General features: G+C 38.0%; 1 protein-coding gene and 1 pseudogene across 1 annotated transcript; one reads left to right on the top strand and one right to left on the bottom strand.

Annotated features, from left to right (window-relative positions):
• Window positions 1-17,917: 17,917 nt before the first annotated feature.
• Window positions 17,918-18,818, top strand: LOC113246463 (olfactory receptor 4C6-like; annotated as a pseudogene).
• Window positions 18,819-24,671: 5,853 nt separating this feature from the next.
• On the bottom strand, window positions 24,672-25,586 carry LOC113246460 (olfactory receptor 4C11-like). Its single transcript, XM_026487067.2, has one exon. It carries the CDS (start codon window positions 25,584-25,586, stop codon window positions 24,672-24,674), a length of 915 nt encoding a protein of 304 aa, XP_026342852.2.
• Between the last annotated feature and the right edge of the window lie 1,804 nt (window positions 25,587-27,390).

Genomic DNA, 27,390 nt, shown 5'->3' with positions numbered 1-27,390 from the left:
GAAATAATTATTCAGCTCTCAGACTAAATCTCAGATGTGTGTCAACAGCAAATTAAATTCTTACAATATTATTTTGGAAACATGTAAAGAATAATAATTCCATACTGTAATGTACAACTTTCTATTTATTTTTTTAGATATATTTATTTATTATATAGAGAGAAAGCAAGAAGGGGAGGGGCAGAGGGAGAGAGAGAGAGAGAGAATCTCAAGTAGACTCCCCACTGAGTGTAGAGCTGGAAGTGACACTCAGTCCTGGGACCCCGAGATCATGACCAGAGCTGAAATCGAGAGTCAGCTGCTCAACAGGCAGAGGCACCCAGGCACCCCACAAATTTCTATTTAAAACTGTCACTTGAAGATGGGAAAGCTGGCATTCTCCAGAAGCTGTCAAGGTCACTGCCTCAATCAACTTTTCTCTAATTTCTCACCAGGCATAAGCTCTTCTAACTTTTAATATCCATACTGAAGACTTACGCTCCTCAGCTACCTTACGTGAAAAGAATTTATGAATATTTCTCCATTCTGCTTCCTCAAGAAACTATAATAAACCTTACAGCATGAAATTCATCCTCCCATCCCCACACAACAATGGAAAGCCACACAAAGACTTTCACATACCTGGTACTCATAAAATATTTGCTGAGTTCAAAAGATTATTTTCTTCCAAAGCTTATATTTCATTTTATTTCTTTTTGATATGAACAGTAAACTTTTGAAAAAAAATATTCTTTTTTCCTGTTCCCTCCTCAGAGGAAGTGGGAGAAATAGTCACAAGACCTATGGAAATATATTTTTAAATATGTTGGATTATTCTATAATGATGCCTTTCTGAGTACGAAGTGTAAGCGATCTGTCACTTACCTGTTAGAACACCATAAATTAGTGCCAAGTATTTCCATCCCTTTTTGAAAGCAGCCTTTCCATAGAACACCAAAAAAAAAAAAAAAATGCCCTTTCTGCACCCCAAAGGGACTATGTTAAAACATAATGATATAAAATATTAGCACCCTAGAGAATACTATTCCCTAGTCTTCCCTTCTTTATTAATCAGAAACATCCCAGATGTTGTAATATGTTTAACTTTTGGTTCAACCACTTACCGCACAGTAGAATAAGATAACCCTCCTCAGACTCAGGTTTGGTGGTTTTAGGTGCTTATTGGTATTAGTTACCTGGGCTGACCAAAGATACAGGGGAAAAAGGGAAAATAAAAATGAATGGTGCTTGAGGACAGGAAGAAGAAAAAACAGTGTCCTTGGCAAAAGAGGATGTTGGTCTTCAAGAAACTACTCTGACCCCACCCAGTGCCCTTAGTTAATCTTCTGTGCTTTAGGAGACAAGCTTCTCTAGCTCTTGTAATTTTTTTGCAAGTACAATCCAGGGAAGGCAATAGAGTGTTCTAAAACCAGAGGTTTGTTCTGTGTGTTATAGCCAAGCCCCCCCGCCCCCCAAAGAACCACAGATTTATAGCAAGTGATCTGAGGATTCTTGTGTATACTGAATAGATATCTCATAGTTTTTCAAATTCATTTCCATTTGTTTTGTTAACTAATACTAGTAAAAAGTCACTTGTTAAGGAATTCGTTTTATTGAAATAATTTTATTGCACCAATATTTATAAAATCCTTTAATAAACTATTTCTTTATCACTTTATATGTGGTATCTTTTCATTCACATAACTATTCCATGAAGTAGGTATTAACAATGTCATTTCGTATGAAAAAAAAAAAAAACCCTAAAACTCATGAAAGTTAAGCAGCTTGTCAGCTTTCACATTTAGTAAGTTCAGTGTGGAGATCTGTATTAATGATTCTCTTTTTTCATAGTTTTTCCTCATTCCACACATTTTCCTGACACCAGCCTAAATTGAAAACCAGGAAGTACTAGAAAGTGGTGATGAAGGAAATTCCTAATGGCTAGCAATGGTATCTCAGTTTGAGGTGTTTAGAATTAATAGTAAAGCAATGAGAATAGCTTGAAACACAGGTAGGTAGCCATAGAATATATGAGTGAAATGTTGAGTGGGCACTTGGATTTTTTTTTTAAGTGTGAATTTCAAGTTAGCACTGTAGAACTAGATTTTGATATTACTACTTGTAAATGATAGTTAAAAACAAGAAATTAAGTGAGGTCGCTCCACATCTCCCCCCCCCCTCCAATCAGATAGATAGTTTGGAGAAGTAAGCCAACAACAAAATGTAGGATTACATCAATATTTAAAAGAGTACTTGAGGATTCTTAAGAAACACAAGAATCATGAGTAAAATCACAAGAGGACAGTGATTTGGAACCCAAAGGAGTAGAGTTTCAGGAAGGAGTGAATTTTCTGCATAAGAAGACCACCCAAACACTAGTGCCTAAAACTCAGATGCATACAAATTCTGATTGAAATGATCAGTTACTGGGAAATTAAAAATAAGAAAATTTTTCATGAGAATCAGAAACCAGGAATTCTGATTTTATTCCTCAAAATCTTCACAAGTTCCATAAACTTTAAATACTCATTGAGGGTGGAAATTACCACTATCTTATTCTCCACCATATCTACTAGTAAGCATTTATAAAAAGCATTTCATATTATGCATTAAGTTATCTATTGGTTATTAAGTGAATGAATGAATTGAACAAGTAAACCAAATTAAAAAAGGGTTTGAGTCGGGGGTACCTGGGTGGCTCAGTCAGTTAAGTGTCTGCCTTCCACTCAGGTTATGATCCCAGGGTCCTGAGATTGAGTTCAGCATCAGGTTCCCAGCTCACTGGAGACCCTCTCTCTCTCTCTCTCTCTCTCTCTCTGTCTTTCATGAATAAATAAATAAAATCTTTTTTAAAAAAAGTTTTGAGTGATAATTTATAATTACTCCTGAAAAATTACCCACATGATGGTAGAAGAAATAAGTTGAAAAGATTCTTTCTGGACTACTCTAAAACTACTAATTTACAAAGACAGCAGATTGAAGAGAGTTCAGGTCTTGGGAGACAACTAATAATCGTCTAGGAGTCCCTCCAGTGGTGTGCCTCAGTAGCACTTAGTGTCAATGGCACTGAGACACTGAATCCCACTAAACATCAAATAGGACCTTGAAAATGTCAGGTTGTCTTCATAATACATTGTGATAGTTTACATGAAGTGGTGTAGAATGTAGCATCAATAGGGAGGACCTTTGGTGGACATTTGCTGGTTTGATGAAACATATCTAACACTTCAGCAGGTACACCTTGCCTGCCTCCTGAAGATGCTAATGATGAGCTATAAAAACCGTCTTAGTGAACGCTGATTGATACTACCTGAAAGGAGTTTGTCTTCCTTCTTTGAAGGAACTTTGATTTTTCCTCTGAGGACCCACAAATTCTCCATTTGTAGTATGAGTTAGGAGTAGCGTTATGCATCAAGGGTGGGAATATGACTCCTGTGTGGTTGGTCAGAAAGCATTTCCCCCAGTTGTAATGATTAGGTCAGGGATTTATTAGCAAATGAGATGCAAACTCAAAATGTTTGCTTGGACTCTTGAAAAAAGTCATTTTTTTTTCCTAATAGAGATGATCTTGCCGTAAGTGGGGAGAGTGCAATAAGAGGGGAGAGCCTGAACTAAAATGGAGCCAACCCAACAGGAAGCCAGCAGACAAGCAGAAGAAACACATTCTTATCATAAAATTTTAACTATAGAATTCACATATTTCCAACTATCTTACCATCTTTTATTTTATTCATTTATATTACTGTTTTTTACATTTATTTAAATAATATAATGAATACTTGTAAATTTAACTCTATCCCAAGAACTAAAATATTACCAAAAATTAAATTGATTTTTGCTCATCCTTATATTGTTCCCTGCTTCACCCTAAAGGTAAAGAATATCCTGAATTTTTAATGTACTGTTACCTTGTTTCCTGAAAATATCTTTATCATATATATCTATATCTATCTATCTATCTATCTATATCACATATATACGGCATATATGCATATGAAGAATATATATATATTCTTCAGTTTTTCATAGTTTTGAATTTTAAAGAATGTAGCAGACTATATGCAGACTTCTGGGAATTGATTTTCTTTTTTCATTCAACATTATATATGTTATAAAGTTTTATATTGTTTTTTGAATAAGTTGTAGATTCATTTTTACTGTCATAAAATACTCTATTGTATGATTATCTCAAAATGTATTTACCCATTATCCTGTCAAAGAATATTTGATTACTATGTACAATAACTATGAACATTTATAAACATGTCTCCTACAAATGTAATTGGCATGTGGCAGGATGTGGCAATATTCAACATTATAAAATAATATCATAAATTTCCACAAGGGGTCTAGGAGATGCAATTGAACTATGTGCCAAAAAAGAAGAGACTAGATCTAATACCTGCACTTGATGACGGAAGAATTCAGTTAAAAAAAATGTTCTATTTTGCTATTGTTATTTTAATTAAAAGCACGGATAAATTTGTAGTCCAAAAAACAATCTGGGTCTATATTTTTCACTATCAATTAAAAAATGTCAATTGCTAGCGATATAATGGGACAGATGGTAGCTATACTTATGATGAACACAGCATAATGTATAAAATTGTCAAACCACTAAGTTGTACACCTGAAATTAACATTGTGTGTGAATTATACTCGAATTTATTTTTTTATAATAACTTTTTATTATGTTATGTTAGTCACCGTACAGTATATCCTTAGTTTTTGATGCAGTGCTCCATGATTCATTATTTGCGTATAACACCCAGTGCTCCATGCAATACGTGCCCTCCTTAATACCCATTCACCGGCCTATCCCAGTCCCCCACTCCCCTCCCCTCTGAAGCCCTCAGTTTGTTTCCCAGAGTCCATAGTCTTTCATGGTTCATTCCCCCTTCTGTTTACCCCCCTTCATTCTTCCCTTCCCTCTCCTACCGATCTCCCTGCTATTTCTTATGTTCCATAAATGAGTGACTCAAATTAAAAAATTGCCAATTCTTAGCCACTTTATCTGTGTCATATTTAGAATAAAATTTTTGAGCACTAAAACAGACTGATGTCCTGTGAATGGAAAAGAGTTTCTATGAAACAGAAGAACTTTCCCTTATTTATTGGATAATATTAGAATATGTGATCTAGAAAGTTAGATTTGACATATACGATTGCACTTCTATTAACAAGAAGCGTATGTATAAAAATATTTCCATCCACTCCTACACACCTATGTTAATTAAAGATGACTTGCAGAGGGTAGGCAAAACATGGTAACGAATTAGAGAATTGCATAATATCATAAATTTCTTTGTTCTCCAGAACATAGCCTGGGTTCAAAAGCCTAGTCAAGGAGAATAAGATCTTCTGTTTGGAAAATGATAAAGAAATGCATATTTTTTACTGTCTTATTGATAGGTTACAAACCTCCATAAGTAGATGAACTTCCAGAACATTGAGGCCTAAGTGGACCTAGTACCTTCTAATAGATTGCCTGCAGAACCTCTTAAAGAACTTAGAAGTGGAGAACTCTAAAAAGATAGCCTAATTAAAATAGATTTACCTTCATCCTATTTCATAATTAAAAAACCCAATTTGAAAAGGTAGTGGAGGGAGTTGAATAGGTGAAGCAGGAGGAACTTTGGAACAGTAAAAACAATCTGTATGATACTATAATGATGGATATAGGTCATTATACATTTGTCCAAACCCACAGAATATACAAGAGCAAGAGTGAACCTTAAGGTGAACCATGGACCCTGAGTGATTGTGATGTGTCAGTGTAAGTTCAACTGACACAAAGATATGACTCTGGTGGGGAATGATGATAATGAGAAGGCTGTGCATGTGTGGGGGCAGGAAATTCATGGGAAATTTCTATGTCTTCCTCTCAATTTTACTGTGAACATAAAAGTACTCTAATAAAATGATTTACTATCTGATGTATAGACTTTTATACACATACACCAGGTATTTCTCTGAGCTACAATTTATTGGGGTCATGATTTATCCTGAGGCTAAGACAGTGATGTATTCTTTAGGTCAGCCTTACTTACAGATGCCTTGGAACTCCAGCCCCTGCCTTTGGTGCATGACACAGGGAAAGAAAAAGTGGATTCCCTGAGGTACACAGCAAACTGTGGTCAATAACTCCTTCCCACATGGTCTCTTGGTCTCCAAGGCTGATGCAATCCTTTAATTATCAGAATGTGTGGTGCCAAAACCACCTCCACACTAACAGGCACTTTGTTTATCAAGTCCCCAGTGACAACTTCTTCCAACAGCCAATGGTTTCTTGGCAAGAAGCTTCAGAGCCAAATCCTACTATTGAGCTACTGAAAAGGTTCGTACAAGCAGGACCCAATTCCCCCAACATAATGAAAGACATTCATCAGCCACCTTGAATGATGTCTCCAGTGCCCTGCCCAGTCATGAACTGCAACTGAGGTCTCCTGTCTTTCTCCCTATCCATGAGCTCATGCCAGCTCCCTGCATTTACATGGAACGTCTTCCTGAGATCACTCTTCTGCTTCCTATCATTCAGAGCATGGGCACAGTGCCATCTACACATTCAAGACTTGTGTGATCCATTGAAGTGTCCACTGTTTACTCAAATGGCACTTAAGTGTACCTTGATGATGTGCAAATCACTGTTCTCAAATTTGCAGAAGACTTTTAAATAGGGATGCTCTGAAGCTCAGCTTCAGTCTTGGTATTCAGCCAAAATAATTTATCAGTTTAGACTTCAGCATTTGAAAGGCTGAAGAGACCAGGGCCTGCATCAGTGTCATTTCTGGTTGTCTCTGCCCTTCAGGAATAGGACTGCATTGGACTGGGTCCAATCTGCCTAATGGTACAATTACAGATTAGTCATGGCATTCAGATTTACTGTTAATATACAAATATTTACTTTCAAGTATTAATTACCATTCTAAGTGTGACTTGGAGAAAATACCTCGTTATTTGTTTTTATTTTTTTCACTTTGTTTTCTTTTGGGTTTGAAATATTTTGGATATGATTTGGACCATCATTCTTATAATACAGATAATTAGAATACTAACCTCTTTCCCAAAATGTGAACACATACATGACAGCCACAGCTGCAACGGACAGCAAATCACTTCAGGAACAGGCACAAATAGGATTACAAAGCAAATGAAATCGCACAAGTTCTTTTCACAATTTTTTTAAAAATCTAATGCCTCATTGATAAAGAAAGGAATCCTATTTTTGATTCTTGCCTCAAACTAATTAGAGAAATTATCTAATAGGGCTAGCACAGTCCTGTAGTATTTAAATTATAATATTTGCTGAAATGTTTAAATCTCTTAAAGAATGAAATTTATCTTTAGAAATATTTTTATTTTTTGTTTGGTTTGGACATTTGTAGAGAATAATGAGCACTGAAAAAGGTCTTGATGAATCCCTGCAATGAGGCATTGAAGAAAGTTTCCAGCATAGGGCAGAAAGGAGGAAGAAAAGAAAGAAACATTAAGATGCAGGATACTGGGTCAAGTTAGAAACGCACTCGGCTAAAGGAAGGAAAACCAGCTTTTTGGGAAACCATCTGAGGATAGTAAATGCTCTAGGTACCACTTTTAGTACCCGCAGAGATCTTCAAAATAATCTCTCCAGATTGCTTCCCAGCAGAGCATGCTACAGCAGAAAATGACCTGTGGATCATTCCCCCTTCTGTTTACCACAAGAGACTATGGACACTGGGAAACAAACTGAAGGCTTCAGAGGGGAGGGGGGATTGGGATAGGCCGGTGATGGGTATTAAGGAGGACACATACTGCATGGTGCACTGGGTGTTATAGGCAAACAATGAACCATGGAACTCTACATCAAAAACTAACTTAACGTAATAACAATTTTAAAAAATAAAAAATAAAAGCTAAAACTTAAAAAAAAAAAAAAAGAAAAGAAAATGACCTGTGGTTCCCAGCCACTGAAAGAAGACTGAAGAATTAAAAAATGACAAGATTTCTATCCTTGCTGTGTGTTGATAAACTTGGAGCATAAAAAGTATAATTAACAGTAAAATTCTCAAACACATTGGACCATGGGAAGCAGAGCTCTTCTGAGAACATGAGGCCAGATTTTCTCAATCATTCATGTCTTTCCACAAATACTGTTAAGACTAGAAAACTTTTCCAAAATATAAAGTGCAGATCCCTGTATTTTTAGGAAATTACCACTTTACTGTCCTTTCCCCCCCACTTCTCACTTCTCTTCAATTCTTAACTCTCCCCTCTGCTTAATCTTATTAGGAAAGCTCCTCACTTCCAGCTGCCCTCGCATCATTATTAGAAAAGCCTTCTCTACCACAAAGGGGCAACATGCTTTTACCATAGTTTCCTTTACTTCACTGACAAGTATTCTCTATTTAAAATTTTAGCTATTTTTATTTCTCATGGTATGAAGAATATTTTGCAGATAGCTGCACACACAGTGTCTTAGCAACTTTTTTGAATCATTTATTTTTCCCAGTAATAAAAATATTGCATTAACTTTATTCTAAAATCTTATACCTATTATGTTCTATTTCAGTGATTTGTGGTCAGCTTCAGTGATATGTCTATTCCATTGTTATACTACACATTTGTAATTATTTGTAGCTGGGTGCTATATTTTAGTTTATTTTTTATTTTTTTTAATCATTTTTTATTATATTATGTTAGTCACCATACAGTACATCCCCGGTTTCCAATGTAAGCCTCGATGATTCATTAGTTGTGTATAACACCCAGTGCACCATGCAATACGTGCCCTCCTTACTACCCATCACCGGTCTATCCCATTCCCCCACCCCCCTCCCCTCTGAGGCTCTCAGTTTGTTTCTCATAGTCCTAGACCTTTCCCCCCAATTTTTTTCCAAATCACCTGCCCATGTTTTGCATATTTATTCTTCAAGAGGAACAATTTTTCTGCTTAAAAATATATATTATTAGTGATTTTACTGGGGAACTCTTTCGTGTGTAAGTTAACTTGTGGAAAATTGAGATCTTTGGATGCTCTGTCTCTTTCAGATATCAGGCAGAATTAGAGGAAGCAATCCCTGGCACTCACAGAGGACCTGGAATAGTTTGGGTTTCCCACCCACCAGAATAGAGAACCTCATAATTCACAGAGCACTAGGTAAAATATTCAAAAGTGCATTGCCTCAATAGGAAGGAGACTTTATCATAAACTAAACACTGTTCTTGTCCCATTTAACAAAGTTCAAGAACAATTATAGAAATGCAAAATATCCAGCAGCCAAGGTAAAAGTCATAATGCCTAACATCCAATCAAAAATTACCAAGCATGTAAAGAGGTAGGAATATATCATCCATTACATGGGGGCAAAAACATCCTATTCAGTGCCCCCCCCCCACACACAAAATAACAATGATTATAGAATTAGTAAATGAATTAAAATTATTTTTATCACTGCATTAAACATCTTCAAGAATGTAGAGAAAAAGATTGAATATGGTAAGTAGAGACATGGGAAACACAAAAAAGAGCCACATTAAAAGTCTAGTGATTAAATAACTGAGATGAGAATAGCAGATGAACAGATTGTCCACTGCGGCAGAAAAGAGTAGTAAACTTGAAGACACTACAAAAGAAACCATCAAAACAAAAGCAAATAAAAACTGGGACTGAAAAACAAATACACAGAGCATCCATGAGCCATGAAAACACTTCAAATAGACTTACGTATGAATAATTGGAATCTTCAAAGAATAGGATGGGAGAAAGGACAGAAAACAGAAATAATGTCCAAATTATTTCCGATTTTAGTAAAAACTATAAATCCACAGAGCCAAAAATCAAACAAGACACAAAGTCATGATGTACACCACACTCAGAGATATATCATGATACATTGGTCAAAAACAGTGATAAAAAGAAAAGGTGAAAGCAGCCCAAGGGAAAAGACACTCTAAATACAGCAGAATAAAGATAAAAATCACAGCAAACTTCCCACCAGAAACATTGTAGACCAGTGGGGCAGAAGAGAATGGAGCAACATCTTTAAAATACTCAAACAAAAATTGTCCACCTCGAATTCAATACTCACCAAAAATATCCTTTTTTTTTTTTTAAGATTTGATTATTTATTTGACAGAGAGAGAGAGACAGCCAGCCAGAGAGGGAACACAAACAGGGAGAGTGGGAGAGGAAGAAGCAGGCTCCCAGTGGAGGAGCCCGATGGGGGGCTCAATCCCAGAACCCTGGGATCTCACCCTGAGCCGAAGGCAGACACTTAAGGACTGAGTCACCCAGGTGCCCCCACCAAAAATATCTTTAAAAACAAAGCTGAAGTGAAGACTTTCAGACAAACCAAATTCAAGAGAGTCTTCAGGACCAGCCATCGCTACAAGGAGGGCTAAGGAAATCCTTTAGGGGGCAGATGAGTCCTACCAACTGGGACTCTGGATCTGAAAGAAATGAAGACCAGCAGGAGTGGTAAATATATGTGCAAATACAAGTCATACGATTTCTACATCAGCAAAAGCCCACAATAACTCGTTTTTCTGACTCTAGAAGGTGTGCTTCGTTAAACATAAGAGAATTTCCATTTTAATACTTTCCCATCCAGGTACCAAATCTTTAAAACCTAAATTTAAATGTCCTCTTGATATAGCCACAACCTCCCTCCTAAATCCCTGAAAGTTGTGTGCTAGCTTCCCATAAAACATCCCCAAACTAGGCTAAAAGCTGAATGTGGTGCAATTTTTAAAGCCTTGTAGACTTTGAGAAATACCAGAAATGTATCCAAAAAAATGTTCTCATCTTCAGGAGAACTGGGAGATTTTATTTTTTTATAGATACTAGAGGACAGTTTCCTTTATTTTTATATTCAGTTAGCCAATGTATAGTACCTCATTAGTTTTTGATGTGGTGTTCAATGATTCAGTAGTTGCATGTAACACTCAGTGCTCATCACAACGCATGCCCTCCTTAATACCCATCACCTAGTTACTCCATCCCCCACCCCCTCCCTTCTCTAACCCTTGGTTTGTTTCCCACAGTCCAGAGTCACTCATAGTTACTCTCCCTCTCTGATTTCTTCCCATTCAGTTTTCCCTCCCTTCCCCGTGGTCTTCTGTGTTATTCCTTATGTTTCACATATACATGAAACTGTATGATAATTGTCTTTCTCTGCTTGACTTATTTCCCTTAGCATAATCCCCTCCAGTTCCATCCTTGTCCATGCAAATGGTGGGTATTCATTCTTTCTGATGGCTGAGTAATATTCCATTGTATATATGGACCACATCGTCTTTATCCATTCATCTGTTGAAGGACAGCTCGGCTCCTTCCACAGTTTGGTTATTTTGGACATTGCTGCTATGAACATTGGGGTGCATGTGCCCATGCTTTTCACTACATCTGTATCTTTAGGGTAAATGCCAACTAGTGCAATTGCTGGGTCATAGGTTAGCTCTATTTTTAACATCTTGAAGAACCTCCATACTGTTTTCCAGAGTGGCTGTACCAGCTTGCATTCCCACCAACAGTGTAAGAGGGTCCCCCTTTCTCCACATCCTCACCAAAATTTGTTGTTTCCTGTCTTATTAATTTTAGCCATTCTGACTGTTGTAAGATGATATCTCATCACGGTTTTGATTTGTATTTCCCTGATGACCAGTGATGTAGAGCTTTTATTTTCATGTGTCTGTTAGCCACCTGTATGTCTTCTTTGGAGAAGAATCTATTCATGTCTTCTGCCAATTTCTTGACTGGAGAGCCAGGGGATTTTAAAGAATGGCTCTATACTATAATAATTCTGCTTTGTCAGGTATCTATCAGCTTAGATAACCTCCTCCCTCTGAGATTGGAAATGGTCATCCAAAGAGCAGAAGCTACATGAGCCAGCCCCACGGTCCTGGAATTGTATGCTCTAGTGGGAAATGAAACTGTGTGAGTAAAGTGACTTTAATAATCTATCCAATGAAAATGGATTTGAACGACATTTACAACAATATGTATGATGAAGTGGAAGGATCTTGCTAATTATGGGAAGAGGTAGCAACATGTATTTGGCATAAAATCAGCAGTAGACGACACTCTCCAGATTGCTTCTGGGTAGCAATAGCAGGGTTCACATCTGGTTTGCTGCCAGATTTGAGGTGTTTTGAAATCTAGTTGGAGAAGGTGTCAAATAAACCATTTACAGAACTTGTGACTACAGCACAACACTGTTCAGATCTTTAAGAGAAAAACAGAGAAAGGATTTTAAACCAGGAGGAAAAAGGGAAGGCTTATTACTAAAAAGAATTGAAAATATATTTTTTAAGGGGGGATTTGTCACACCTGTGGACAGATAAACTAAGCCAATGTTACCATAAAACTCAATAAAGACCAATTTCCAGGACGATTTCCTAAATAGTTTGTAAAGGCCCACACACCCTCATCCTGTTTAGATGAGGATGACCTGGTTAATGGTAATTTCTGTGGCTTCTACACCCCTTTGGTTAACTTGACTTTTATGAGATCTTTCCACAAGGTGGCATTCAAGTCAAGTAGTAGGTTAAATCCGGGCTCCAAGTTTCACCTAGTCCCAGAGGATTTTGCACATTGTCCATTCAGTTCCCTATTTACGTTGGTTTCTTGATTTCCCTTCTACTGTGCTGGTCACTCTTCATTCTCCTGTTGATTCCGCCTTTTCTGACTGCTAAGGTTGTACGTCCTAGGTCCTGTTTTCCTCTGTCAATACACACAGCTGCAGTAAATGCATCCAATCCCATAGCTGTAAATGTTACGTAACTGCTGAAAATTCACACATTTACAGCTGCATTCCAGATGCACTTGTATATCTAACCGCCTGTCCAAATCTCCACTTCGTTGTCGTGTAAAATCTCAGTATCAAAATGTCAAAAAATGAACTCCTGATTCCACTTCCAGTCACTGCTCCCCACCCTCCCACCACTACCATGCTCCTCTCTTAGGAAAGGCTTTTTTCTTCTCGGTTGATGGAAAGTCCATCCTAGCAATTTCCCAGGTCGAAATCTTTAAGTCACTGTTGGCTCTTCTCTTCATACCTCATATCCAATCTGATATAGAATTTTGCTAGTTCAATGTCCTATATACTAAAACATAGCTTTATTTGGTGCATAAATTCCTGTAGATAATATTTGTTAATTGAATTTCAATTACACCTTCACTCATTAAAAAAAAATAATTTGACTCACAGGGTGCCTGTGCGGCTCAGTCGGTTAAGCATTCGACTCTTGATTACAGCTCCGGCCATGATCTCAGGGTCATGAGATTGAGCCCCTCATCCTCCCTGCTGACCATGGAGTCTGCTTAAGATCTCTGTCTCTCCTTCATCCTCTGCTATCTCTAACCCCCATTTGTTCTCACTCTCTATCTCACATTTTCCGTCTCTCTCTCTCTCTCTCTCTCTCTCACACACACACACACACACGCAAAAACAAAACAAAGCAAAACAGAAACAAAAAAGAAAGAAAGAAAAAGAAAATTTTGACTAACTAGTTGGAAAATTATGACAAGGTTGTCACCACACTTCATCACCTGTAACTTTTAGCGATAAGGTTCCTCCGAGAAAATACAAAATGCATACTTGACAGAGAAACATGTAAAGATTCTCTGAGAATCAAAACTTATGTTATATTCTCACAATATCTTTCTTTTTGCAAAATCATTGTGCATCTCTCAACCCCCCTCCCTCCCTGAATCAGCTGAAAACCTGTTACCTCTAGAGCTCGACATTCCCACTGCTGGGCAACTGCACTTCTAAGGACCCTTTGCTTATTCGATTTTTGGACAATTACACTTGCTTCCAAAAAGTCCAATTCCTGGGGAATATTACACACAATACTTAACTACTAAAAATGACAAAATTTGCCTTTGTTACTGAATATTAGAAATGGTGGGAATTCGAGTAAAACTAAAAGACTCCTGGCTTCTTTTTGTCATCTGATAGTCACATCCTGCCCGGGAGGCTGGAATACACACGTGGACAAGTCAACGGTCAGCAAGGAAGAAATACCATTTCACCCAGGACATAGTAGTTAAATAATATCAAAACGAATAAATGGGAGTCTGACTGCAAGTCACCGGGAGCTCAGTGAGGGAGGTGCTAAAATGATTATGAATGAGACACAAAAATTTAAAATTGGCAACAGCAAATCAGGAACTAATAAGACTCTGGGAGGTGTTGTAAGTCAGTTTGACTATATCAGGGCAGAGAATCTTCACAGGTTAGGAATTCTTTTAAAGAACCAAGTTTACACTAGAATCAAAATGTTAAACTAAATAACAAGTAAAACTAATGGTGAAAAAAGAAAAAAAAAGAACCAAGTCTTGCTTTCCCCTTATGTGGTGGAGCTACTCAAGGATCCTAAGTGTCATTGTCATTTAAAAAGTGATTATGCTAAAAGGAGGGGAAAATGCTGTTAAGAAGCACGTGGCTCTGTTGGGTGATTACACATGTGGCCACTCTGTAACTGCGGTACAGATCACCGTACGGGAGCAAATGATTAAATAGTTCACTCTGATCTAGACTTCTGCTGTGGTGCAGCATTGCTATGGCCCATGTGAGGTTCTTGCCCAGTGAGAACACCCTGTTATTACAGCAGATGGGTGCAAATTCCCTGGGTCGGTGAATAGCTCCTCCATCAGTGGAGAACCAGCCTCAGGGGATGAAACCAGCATGGTGTCCTCTGGGGCATGTCACCGCTGCCCACACAGGCTCTCTGGGCTCCCACAGCACAGGTCCATCAGGAAAAAAGGAGAACATTAATCTCACAATGTATCTTCTAAGAAGGTGAACGAGAGCCATTTCTATTTCAATCTAAGAATACAACCAACTAGGGTTCAAAAAGACGCCGGAATGATTCGGTAAACACCGTACTTGCATATCTTGTAGCAATCATCCTTAATTGGAGGGAATGTAAATCCCTTGGTAACCTAGAAAGGTTATTTCCTCCTCAGGATCATAAATACTTTGGTCTTGTGTTTTAAATCTCTCTTTGAAAGCAATACAAATCCTAGTTCTCCAAATTTGACCAAGATGTAATAATTGAATGACTTTCCCCTCATTTATGTCCCAGCGAGCTTGCCTCCACAGTCAGAAAAACTAAGTTAGAAAACTTGCACCTGGTTCTTGGACTCGCTGAAGTTATGTCATGTGACCAAATCTCGAGATTGGTGAGATCTTGGGTTAAATGACCTTAGAATCTTTATTTATACAACTTTCCATTGTTGACCAGCTATAAAAACTCGACTCTATGAATCACCTCTATTCTTTGGGTTAAGTATTTCATATGTACATTTTACTTATTTCATAGAATTATAGGTTAGATATTAATTTTAAAATATAATATTAAATGAATCAATTACATTAAATAAGCGCATACATATCTATTACTCCTAAAGTATGTGAGTAATTCACACTCAATACCTATTTGCTTTATCTGTAAGCAACACTAACTCACTGAGTAAGGAAACCTGATTATGAACTTGACTTCTAACTTGAGTTAGATTATTTTGCTTGATCTACTTTTGTTTCCTTTTATGCAAATGTTTCAAAACAAAACTAAATGAATGAGTGTATAGTTAGAATTGAAATTTGATAAATAAATCGTATAAGCATCTAGAAAGTGCTCAGAAGCAACAAGGGTAGGTGTGGATAATGTACCTGCGAAGAATTACAAGGAGATTCTCTGATGGCTTGTCTTCCAATTCCCCTTCTTTCCTTCCTTCCTTCCTTCCTTCCTTCCTTCCTTCCTTCCCTCCCTCCTTCTTTCCTTCTCTCTCTCTCTATCTCCCTTTCTCCCTCCCTCTACCCTCTTTCTCTCTGTCCCTTCTCTCATTCTGTGAGTATGCATCTAGGCTTCTCTTTTACTAACTGTGCTACTGCAGAAATTGAGGCTTACAGAGGCTGAGCTCACTAAGCCAGTAAGTGGACTGGCTGTGATTTAGCAGTAAGTTTGCTGTGTCTGGATCCAGTGACATCCCTAACAGACAAAAAAGCAGCTGTGAAAAGCAGTGCTAGGAGTCTGGCAGGAACTGGATGGGATGACAGTGGAATAAATAAAGTGAGAAGAACAGAGAAATGTTGTTGAGGGTTGCTGGTGACAGAGTTGAATGTTAGATCAAAAATTCAGTTCTGCACTGTATCAATAGGGAACATTAGACCGATGGAGTATCAGAAATTACTTAGAGCAGTGGCTTTCCATTTTTTTAAACATTAAATGAATCACCTTTCCAAGAATACCCTACCCAGAGCCATAAACAATCAATGCAATTGAGAGATGGATGCTTGTTTTTGAAGAACAGCAAGACTTTCTGTTTTTACTCAGCTAGTGATTCATCCTTAATATTACACATGAGGACACTGAGGCTGGGAGGTCCTAGCAACATGCCCCAGTAGCAGACCACATTAGAGACACAGCCTGGAAGAAAGCCCACTTCTCATTGGAAGAGTCTGGAGTCAGTGTTCCTTCTAATCCACAAGGGTCCTTACAGGCAAGATCTCAGTTCTTTGAAGAAGTCAGGAGAGAGAGGATGAGGTTAAGCAGTGGGAAGAAATGGCATTTCAGCCATCCCCGTGGAAGCTCTGCATGCTGTGCATAGGGTGGAGTGGGAGTGAGGTTGTTGAGTCGTAAGAGTAACTTCTCAGCATTCATAGAGTGGTTGAGTCCATGTATCGATTGACGCTGTGTTCCAGAAAATTCCTAAAATATAGCAGCCAGCCTCTGCTTTAAAGTTCCCAGTAGTAACACAAGGCATTTCTTCTGGGTTGCAATAGTAACTCTCTTGAAACTTCACATCATCTGTTTTCTTCTGCAGTGGGGGAACAGAGTAGTGAACAATATGAGTTGTGGAATCAAAAAGCCAGTCCACAGTTATCTAATCTTATGTACAAAATTTAACTTCCCACGATCTCAATTTCTCTTCTTTAAAACGGGAGTCGCAGTGGTACTTAACTTCGTGTGGTTGCATGAGGCTTAAGTGAGGTAATACTATATCCTACATAGCACAGCGCCCAGCAACATAGTTAATACACCTAAACCTACCTGCTTAACTGGTGTTGTTACTATGTTCCAGAATCCTTTGCTCCATTTAGGGAACAGAGAAAACCAAAAGGAATGACATAGGCTGTTACAGGCTTGAGTTAGTATATTGTGACCCGGATCTTGGCTGGACCATCCTTGTTTGTAATCTTCGAGGAAAAATATATTACCCAGATATGATACAATCACAAGTCCTACCTGTATTTTAATCATATAATAATTACAGGTACAGCACAAAATGACAACGGACTTGTCACATTGTCTATAAAAGACCATAGGAAACATAACCCACTTCAGACAGTTTTAAAGGTGAAACAGGAAGTATATTGTAATGTAATTAGCACAGTGATTCATAAATGATCAACTCACAGAGTAATTACTAGTACTAGAGAAGCAATATTGATATTTGAGGGCACTGACAGGATTCAGAAAATACAGTCCACTTGCTGGCTTCACCACTCACGAGCTGTGCAACCTTCATTGTTTCCTGAACTCTATGAGGGTCTGCTTCATCCTCTGTAAAAAGAGTCAATCATAGGGTTATTCTGGTACCTGGAGTAAGGTAGGTAGAAAAACGTGGACCAATAGTAATAGTAATAATAATAATAATAATAATAATGATAATAATAAAGGGAGGAAAACTATTTCACATGGAAGAAACTTTTAAAGAAAGAGGGGAAATATCATGGGAGAAACTAGCATTAATGAAGTATCTACCTTTTAAACACTTTATTGAGCATATTACTAAGATCCAAATGCTTGAATAGTGAATAGATGAATAAAAACAAATAACGTCTGTGAAGTCCTGGAAAGACATGAGACCAAATCACCATTAATTATCAATCACATGTTGTTTTTATAGGATTTCCAGCTCTCAGCTGGAGTTCATATCAGCACCTAAAAAATGGTAAATCCAAACAATGTGACTGAATTCATTCTTTGGGGCATTACAGAGAACCTGGAGCTGTGGAAAATGCTCTCTGCTGTGTTTCTAATCATGTATGTGTCCACAGTTTGAGGAAACCAACTCATTGTGGTAACCGTAATCATAAGTCAGAGTCTGAGGTCACCTAAGTATTTTGTCCTTACTTCTTTGGTCCTTATGGATGCCACCTACTCCTCTGTCCTTGCCCCAGGATGACTGTGGACTCCTTCTCGAAGAGCTCTACTCTCTCTTTAGAAGGCTACCTGAACCAGGTCTTTGCAGAGCATTTCTTTGGTGGTGTGGGGATCATCCTTCTCATCGTGATGATTTATGACCGGTACGTGGCCATCTGTAAGCCCCTGCACTACACAACTATCATGAGCCCTCGGGTGTGCTGCCTGCTGCTGGGAGGGGTCTGCGTGGGGAGAGCTATCCACGCAGTAATACCGCTTCTCTTCATGTATCAAATACCCTTCTGGGCCCCAACGTCATTGATCACTTTATATGTGATTTGTTTCCCTTGTTGAAACTGGCCTTCATGGACACCCACACCCTGGGTATTAGTCATCCTCAACAGTGGGGTAATGTGTGTGACCATCTTCCTTATCCTCATCATATCCACGTGGTCATCCTCTGCTCCCTAAAGTCTTGCAGCTCTGAAGGGAGGAGCAAAGCCCTCTCCACCTGTGGCTCCCACCTCACCGTGGTCATCTTGTTCTTTGTGCCATGCATTTTCCTGTATGTGTGACCCGTGGCCACTTACTCCATAGACAAGGCAATGGCTGTGTCTGATTCCATCATCACAGCCATATCAAATCCCTTGATCTACACCCTGAGGAGTGCTGAGGTGAAAAATGCCATGAGGAAATTGGGGAAATGAGGGACTTTTGTTGGCAAGTGACTGTCATGCTAAGAACATCATGTTTCCCATAAAGATAAATTTTTTCTGAAAGGTGTGAGAAATTAACTGTCCAGCCAGAAGGATTTCTTAAAAACAGATACCTACTTGGGGTGCCTGGGTGGTTCATTAGGTTAAGCATCAGTCTGCCGCTCAGGTCATAATCCCACAGTTCTGGGATCGAGGCCCACATTGGGCTTCCTGCTCCATGGAGAGTCTGCTTCTCCCTCTCCCTCTGACCCCCCCTCTTCATGCTCTCTCTCTCTAATAAATAAGTAAAATCTTTAAAATGTGTGTGTGTGTGTGTGTGTGTGTGTGTGTGTGTGTGTTTATGTGTGTGTATACATATTCCTGCTTTATTTCCTTTCTTGGCTTCCCATTGCCTTTAGAAACATCTTCCTTTGTTATAAAATTCCCTGATTATTCTTTCTAATGCCTCTAAGTCTCCAACCCCATCTGGAGCACCTCACCTCCTCCCTCCCTGTGCATCAGCAGGTGGTGGACTTTTTCATCTGCCCCCAGGGCTCTATGGGATTCTCTCACCTCAGTGCTTTTGCTTCTCTTTTTCTGAAAAAGGCCCCATCCTCTTTACAGTCTGGGTTTAAGAGATTAAGAGCCCCTATCTCAGAGAGCCTCTCCCATGACTGTTTTAAAGATTCTTCCACTCCTTCCATAATTCCCTATGTCAACATCTTCCTTATTTTCTTTGTAAAAATGATCAAATGTATAATTACTTTGGCATCACTATCATTGGACTTTTGCTACTTACCATCTCTCTAATATGGCAGATATCTGGAAGGAAGGATTTTGTCTATTTATGCTTGGCATCTATTAAGTTTCAAATAAAGATCTGTTGAATGATTATAGAATGCAAGAGCCCCCCCTCCCCAAAAAAAAACCCTAATTCAGATGGTTGGGGGAAAAAAAGGAGAAAATCAACAAATCATTGGAAACAAAGGTAGAGAGTGAGCATTAGAATAGAATTAGTGGAAGTGGAGGACTCTGGTTGCTTTATGGAAGGTACTTCATGTTGAGTAGGCAGAAAGGATTCTATTACCTGGTAACATGTCAGCTGATTTTGAATTTTGTTGAGATTTTCTGAGGGAAAGTGCTGAAGCATATTCATCAATATATTTAAAGATGATGAGCTACAATATATAACACAAATGATCAGGAGGAAACAGCATGTGAGGATTAGTGGGGCGAATGTTCTAGAAAGGGACACTCTAAAGCAGGACTACTGCGGTATTTTCAAGGAACTCTGAAAGACCAGGAACGTAATGGTCCAGGAAGAGAGTAGCAAAAAGCAAGATCAAAAATGCACATAGGGTCAGATTATGTAGTGCTGAGAGCTCCAACACTCCCTGAAACCACAAAAAACATGAATCTTGTTATTGTCTCTTAAAAATGACCAAGACTCAAAAAGTCTTCACAAACATTGACTGACTCTCACTTCTGTGCTATAGAGGAGTTGGGGGAATACGTGTGAAAAGCTTTTTCAGCTAGCTTCCATTTGTCCTTTAATTTTTGATTGTAGAAGGAACTTTACAACAGAATTTGAAAATATATCACAGTAAAGTACTCCTCTTAGCTTTATATTTTAAAATTGTTTCCATTTATCAATACAGAAGAAAAAATCCATAATGGTGTCATGACTTGTGTCTTTTGATAACCCTTAAGATGGTCTTTATTTTATTATATCACATAATATAAACATTGGGGAGGACCTTAGAATGGGGTCCATGTCTTTATATCCGTGTAATATGTAAGGTTTTAGAACTTGATAAAAGTCAATCAAAGTAATAGTGTGATGCTAGCTTTAGTTTTCCGTTTCTCATTTATTATTGAGAGCTTTTTGCGACTGTGCCATCATATAATGTAGGGTCCACTGTCAGTATGGTCACATCTTTTTATAGAGGATTAAATTAGTTCTCAAGTAATAGCATGCCTCCATTTCTCATTAAATACATTTTAGCAGATTAGGCCTGGAAATTTTTTTACATGTTCTGCTTTCCAACACAATCCTTAGTTTGCTGATTTCTGTTACCAGGATTTTCTTTTTCTTTCTTTTTTTTTTTTTTTAAGATTTTATTTATTCATTTGACAGAGAGAGAGACAGCCAGCGAGAGAGGGAACACAAGCAGGGGGAGTGGGAGAGGAAGAAGCAGGATCCCAGCGGAGGAGCCTGATGCAGGGCTCGATCCCAGAATGCCAGGATCACACCCTGAGCCAAAGGCAGATGCTTAACGACTGAGCCACCTAGGCGCCCCTGTTACCAGGATTTTCTGATAATCAAATTACATTTTGAAAATAAGAAAGATATTTCTGAGATGCCAAAATGGGATTTGATAAAATTCCATCTGATTTCTAATTAAAGCACAGTAAACTAAAAATAAAATGAGTTTCTTTAACTTGATCAAAGGGCATGTTCCTTAAACCTAAAGGAAAAGTCACACATTCTAAGAGAGAAACATTAAATTCAGGAATAAGTTAAGGCCACTCTTTAGAGCTGCTAGTTTCAATGCCACGTTCTCAACCCCATATACTTACAGAGGTTAGGAAGATTTTAAAAAATTGAATAGAGCTAAACTTTGCAAAGACATTTAAGTAGAAATTTAAGACATTTGCTCCCTGTAGAAAGGGAGCAAATCCTGTCCCCTTTGAGAGTCTGCCAAGACTAAGCTCTGGCGTGTTGTTGCCTTCTGAGGAGCATATATCCAAATCTGTCCCACACTCAGATTTTCAAGAGAAGTCAGGCATTCATATTTTATATAAATTTTAATGACTTCAATATACTGACAACTGATTACGCTTATAAAACCTTTTGTTAAACAACAATTTTTAGATTAAACAAATTTACAAATTTTCAGGTAAATTCGGTCCACCAGCCTGTCACTTTGGAAATTCCGTGTCAAGCAATGAAATAAGAGTAGAAGGAAATAGAACAATCAGAACCAAACATGAAACAACACAACCCAATACTGTCTGGTGAGTTCACCTAGTTCGCCAAACCAGGACAATCATCCGACAGATTATAGCGTTTATTCAAAGAGCTTAGCCAAAAATCAGCATAATAATACCTCCGAATGTAGGCTTAAAAAGCAATTATGAGTTATACAATTCACGATGGGAAGAACTTCCATTTTAATGTTGTTGATTTTTCCCAAGCAATTGACACACTGAGTGAATTCCTAATCAAAATCTTTGCAGGTGATTTCCACGGAAGCTGAGAACATGATTCTGAACTCCACATGGTTAAATATATAGTTGAGAATAGTCAAAGGATTTTTGGGGACAGGGGGAGAAGAACTGAGAGCAAATATATCATAAGGCCATAGTAATTTTTAAAATAGGGTATGGCCATAGAATAAACAAACGTGAATAGAACAGAGTATCTTGCAAAGAAATTCAACCATATACATTGGTAATTTAATATATGATGAGTTTGAAAGTATTAACCACATGCAAATAAATTATTTTAAGATAAATGACTATCAATTTGGAAAAAAAGTTAGAACCTACTTCACAAAGTCAATAAAAAAATTTTATGTGTATGGGAGACATTAAAATAAAGAGGTAAAGGATGCAGTTTTTACATTTTAAATATATTTTAAATCTAGTTAAATGGGGACATGGGAGATGGGATGCAAGGGAAAGTGATGTTTAAACTGAATTACATACTCCCTTATAATATTATCCTATTTTTTTAAGCAAGGCAATGCACTCGTTTCCATTGTCCATAGATAATAATTATTTTTTAAAAATATAAAAACAAACCTGATTCATTTTTTTAAAGAAAATGCAGTGTGTTAAATTTCTGGACATAATGCAGTTACTGGAATTCCCTATTGCTGTCACTAAAGACTGCACAAATATATACGAAACATTATATTCAGTATTGGCCGACGGGCAACATAGTATTGGGATCTCTTAGAGAAAGCAAACAGATCAGACGAGCGCTAGGACAGCCCCAAGCTGCACAAGAAGTCTCCAACCTGAACATAGAGATGAGAGGAACTGGAAATGACTCCCCTCACCACTGAAGTCACAAAAGGGGTTTATAAGAGCTCTCTTGGATCTCTCATGAGGTCATTTTATTGTTATTTTTTCCCTGACCAATCAAAGATTGATTTTCAGACTTCCTTTCCTTTTTCCCCTTCCAATGCTTGGAGTGATTCCTTTTCCCCTTTCCTCATGACTACTTCTTAATATCAGTCTCCACCCAATTTACTTTGAAATTTTCCCCATTTACAGATAGGTTTAATTATACAAACTTTGTCCATAAAAGTGTATCCTTTATGTGAGTGCAAACAAACATTTCTCAAATGTTCTCATTTGTTCTCTGACAAACGTCCTCCTTGGGACTTAAATATGTATTCCACCACCACTTCCTACGTAGGAATTCTGGGAATCTTTGGTGGGACATGATAACATTGTGTCTTCCATTGGCAGAAATTTTTCACATACTTATGAAGTTCTTTTCTCCTTAGCCTCTATCACCTAAAGTAATACTCCCTGGCACCAATTTGATGGGAATCGTAAACTCAGGTACTGAAAGAGCATCACATATTATGATAGAGGGGGGGTGGTAGGTAGGTATTCTACATATCAAGTAGGTGATCTTCAGAAATGAAAATACATATTTTAAAACATTCTCATATAAAACCGAAAGACCAGAACTGGAAAGCACTAAAGCAGACTTTTCAATCCTGGGTTCTTCCAAGGAATCTGAATTTTGATTTTGCACATACTGTTAGGAACCAAAAACCAAAACCAAAACAAAACAAAACAAAAAAAAAGCTTTTTCCTGATACCTGAACAAACATGGCAGCCAAGGAAGCTAAGCTACACTAGGTCAATAATATAGAGATACTCTGAAACTTCTTTTCTTTTCCCTGAAAATGTTCATATACCCAGAAGTGATTCTCAAAATACAAGAAGGCAAAGTTCTTTCTCCAACCTGGACAAAGTTTCCACTTTCCTTTAACCCTTTCTTGCTCGTCACTGTGCATGGTTCTTTAGTCTCCCTTCTACCCTTCATCCTCCCTTCTGCGTATTCCTGCTGCCAAACACCCTCACTGTCTCTTCCTTCTCCCTTGAGAAGAGCAATGGGAAGGACCCCACCAAAAGTCAGCTTCCTGGCTGATACCGCTCATCACCGCCAAGTATGAGATTCTCCTTCCCTCACCATTCACAGAACTTTGAGAGGTTCTCCAGGGACAGTCCAGGTTTTCACTGAAATTTCTAGCTTTGATTGGAGTTTGAGGGTCCATCCATGTATATTCCCCTGTGAGGCAGGCTCAGGAATAGATTCCAGAGTAGAATTTTCTCAGAACACCTTCTCTAAGTCCCAGATTCTCAAGACAGCAACCTCTACTCTCCAAGTTCCAATTCCTTATGGATTAGCTCTTATGACCACACTCTTAAAGACTAGAATAAAATCTAGAGAAAGAATTGGTTTGTGCACACACATGATCATTCTTTAACTAGTCAGTACTTTCTTTCTGAAGACAAATTTGTACAGGAAGTTAAATTATCATGTGAACAAGATCAGATATCAATAGCATTCAACTAACGGCCATCACAGGTTGTTCAAAAAGGCTATGGACTGTAAGTAACCCTATTCTAATGCAATCCTCTCAGAATACCAGAATATATGTATTTATTAATATTTATTAATATTAATACAAATAAATATACAAAATATTAGTACAATTAAAATTAATTCTTTTTTTTTGCACTGGGGGAATATTTTATCTTTCATGTCTATGAAGGAAAACCAAGCTGTTAAGGAAATACACATTAGAATCCCTGAATATCATGTATCAACAGAAGTCATACTTGGCTACACCATAACTTTTTCATGGCATGTTTCACTTCTGCATTCCTCAGTGTATAGATCAGAGGATTGAGCAAGGGTGTCCCAATTGTATAAAACACAGCCACCATCTTGTCTATTGGAAATGTGGTTGCTGGGCGTGTGTATATGAATATACACGGACCAAAAAATAAGACAACCACCATGAAATGGGAGGTGCAGGTGGAAAGGGCTTTCCGCCTTCCTTCTGCACTGTACTTTCTCAGAGAGTACAAGATGACGACATAGGAGATAAGCAGGATTATGAAACTCACCATGCATATGGCTCCACTGTTGGAAACAACTAGCAAGTTTATCACATAAGTGTCCATGCACGCAAGTTTCAACAAGGGCTGCAAGTCACAGAAATAGTGGTCAATCACATTGGGGCCACAGAAAGGCAATCTCAAAGCCAGAAAAAGTTGAGCTGAAGAGTGGATACAGGATCCCACCCAGCTCAGAATCACCAGCACACTGCAGACATGGCGGCTCATGACGGTCGTGTATCGCAAGGGCTTACAGATGGCTACATAGCGATCAAAAGCCATGAGGATGAGCACAAAGATTTCCATGCACCCAAAGAAGTGGGCTGCAAAGACCTGAGTCATGCACTCATTGTAGGAAATGGACTTCTTCTGAGAAAGGGCATCCACAATCAATCTGGGGGCTGTGGTTGTAGAGAAGCAGGCATCAGCAAAGGACAGATAGAATAGGAAGAAGTACATGGGACTCCCGAGGGTCCTGCTTGCTTTAATAGTCACTACAATGAGAAAGTTCCCCAGCAGAGTGGCAAGGTAAAGAATCAACAAGACCCCAAATATTGCTTTCTGCTTTCCTGCATCCTGTGTCAACCCAAACAGAATGAATTCAGTCACACTGCTATTCATTGCCATAGGAGTGGCTGCAGGTAGGGTGCAGTTGACAAAGGATTAATCTGCAAAGAGAAGAAAAGAAGTGACATCATGGGAAGACCAGTAGACTGACTTCTGAATTCCTTCTTTTTGTTCTATGTTATGTTACCTCTAACTGCTGAACAGGGAGCCCATTGAGGGGCTTGATCCCAGAACCCTGGGACTGTGACTTGAGCCACCCAGGCACCCCCATTTTTACTACATTTTTATGAAAATATTCCTCTTCTGATAATTTATTATCCTTTGTCAGTTCATATTTTACAATCTTGTTATTTTACCTGGAATGACTATTAGTCAAGCAAAATAATTACATCTTGACCAAGAACACAGCTGCTAGAGTCAGATGTCTTGAGTTCAAATGTGAGTTCTATTATTTACTCACTTGGGAAAGCCACTTTAAACATAATCATGTTTACCTCTGCAGATAAAATGAAAAAAAGATCTGGCTCATAATAAGCAAGAACTATGTAAGTTCCAGCCTCTGCTTCTTTCACTATTAGGCTTTTACTTTTTCTATTTTTCTGTGATGTTTTTCTTTTCATATCGTCCAAGCTGCCAATTTCCCCATTTTAACTTAGTCTACTTTCAAAACACTTTAAAATTATACTATCTATTCACTTCTCTCCTAATTCTATAATTATCTTTTATTTTAAATATTGAATCACAATTCTCTGGAGTTATCGTAAAGAACAGGCAATATGCTCCCATTCATAATAATTTAGCATGAGTTTTAAGATAAACGTAAATGAAATAATTCATTATGTAAGGCATTTTGTGACTGGTGTTAAAAGAATACAAATCATCTGCAGAGAGAAGAATACAAATTCCTAAAGGATAGATAGGTAGTGAAAAATTCATAATTATGTTAAGAGCTGAACTGTAACTTTAACTGAAGAAAGACAGGTTCTAAGCCAGATTCCCTGAGACGCAGCTATTCTAAAGCAGAGCAGAGAGGTAGGTGAGCACATCTGTTAGCACCTAGTGCATAGAGGCTGAAGCCACACAGCTGAAGCCACATACCCCACCTGCTGCCCACTATGGTGCCATATTTAACAAGTCCCTTGATATCTCAGTGCTTGATTTTCTTCACCTGTGAACACTAAGAGTAAAACAACCTACTCTGTAGGGTATCTATGAAGGCTAAATAATTCGGTATGTACAAAGCATGGGAAACGCAGGTCCGTACTCCCTGCAATTGGAATGATTACTTTCATTATGAGTATTAGTATGAACATTCCGATTATTAATATCAACTTTCAAAGTTGTTAATCTACCTGTCCTTTACCCGTAATAGAGCCACACAACTATTTTACACGCCAATTTCCTTTGCTGACTGGCTGAAATCATATTGGCACTGTGGATCGTGCTAATTTGCTCATGGTGGTCAAAAGCTGGAAATGACAACTCCAAATATCTTTAATAAATACTAAAAAACAGTAAAAGGTACATAACAGCTTCATTATGTAGGAGGAAAGGGGAAATAAATTAGGCCCTTAGTTGTAGAGTTTGTGATCCAAAAGATATGAAAATCAGAGGGGAGAAAGCATTTGAGGTGAAAGAAATAAAATCAAATAAGTTTTAATGGAGATGGTAGGGCCAATAGAAGAGATCAATATGAAATCTCTGGTTTAGACAGATTCTAAAGTCATTGTGGATAAACTCGGAAAAGGAAATTTTCCTCCCTGCCAAAGGACATGAGAGCCAGATAATGAAGTTTGCATATATTCTTGTGGTCAAATATAAAATCTGGAGACATACAAAATATGAGAACTGATTTTATTAAGAT

This window comes from Ursus arctos, unplaced genomic scaffold (genome assembly GCF_023065955.2).
Source record: "Ursus arctos isolate Adak ecotype North America unplaced genomic scaffold, UrsArc2.0 scaffold_23, whole genome shotgun sequence".
NCBI lineage: Eukaryota > Metazoa > Chordata > Mammalia > Carnivora > Ursidae > Ursus > Ursus arctos.
Note: the sequence above shows the minus strand (reverse complement) of the source record. Positions and strands in the feature narration are given on the sequence as shown.

What these genes read in the sequence shown, in the direction of transcription:
- LOC113246460 (XM_026487067.2), bottom strand. Translation starts at nt 25,586, where the DNA reads ATGGCAATGAATAGCAGTGTGACTGAATTCATTCTGTTTGGGTTGACA.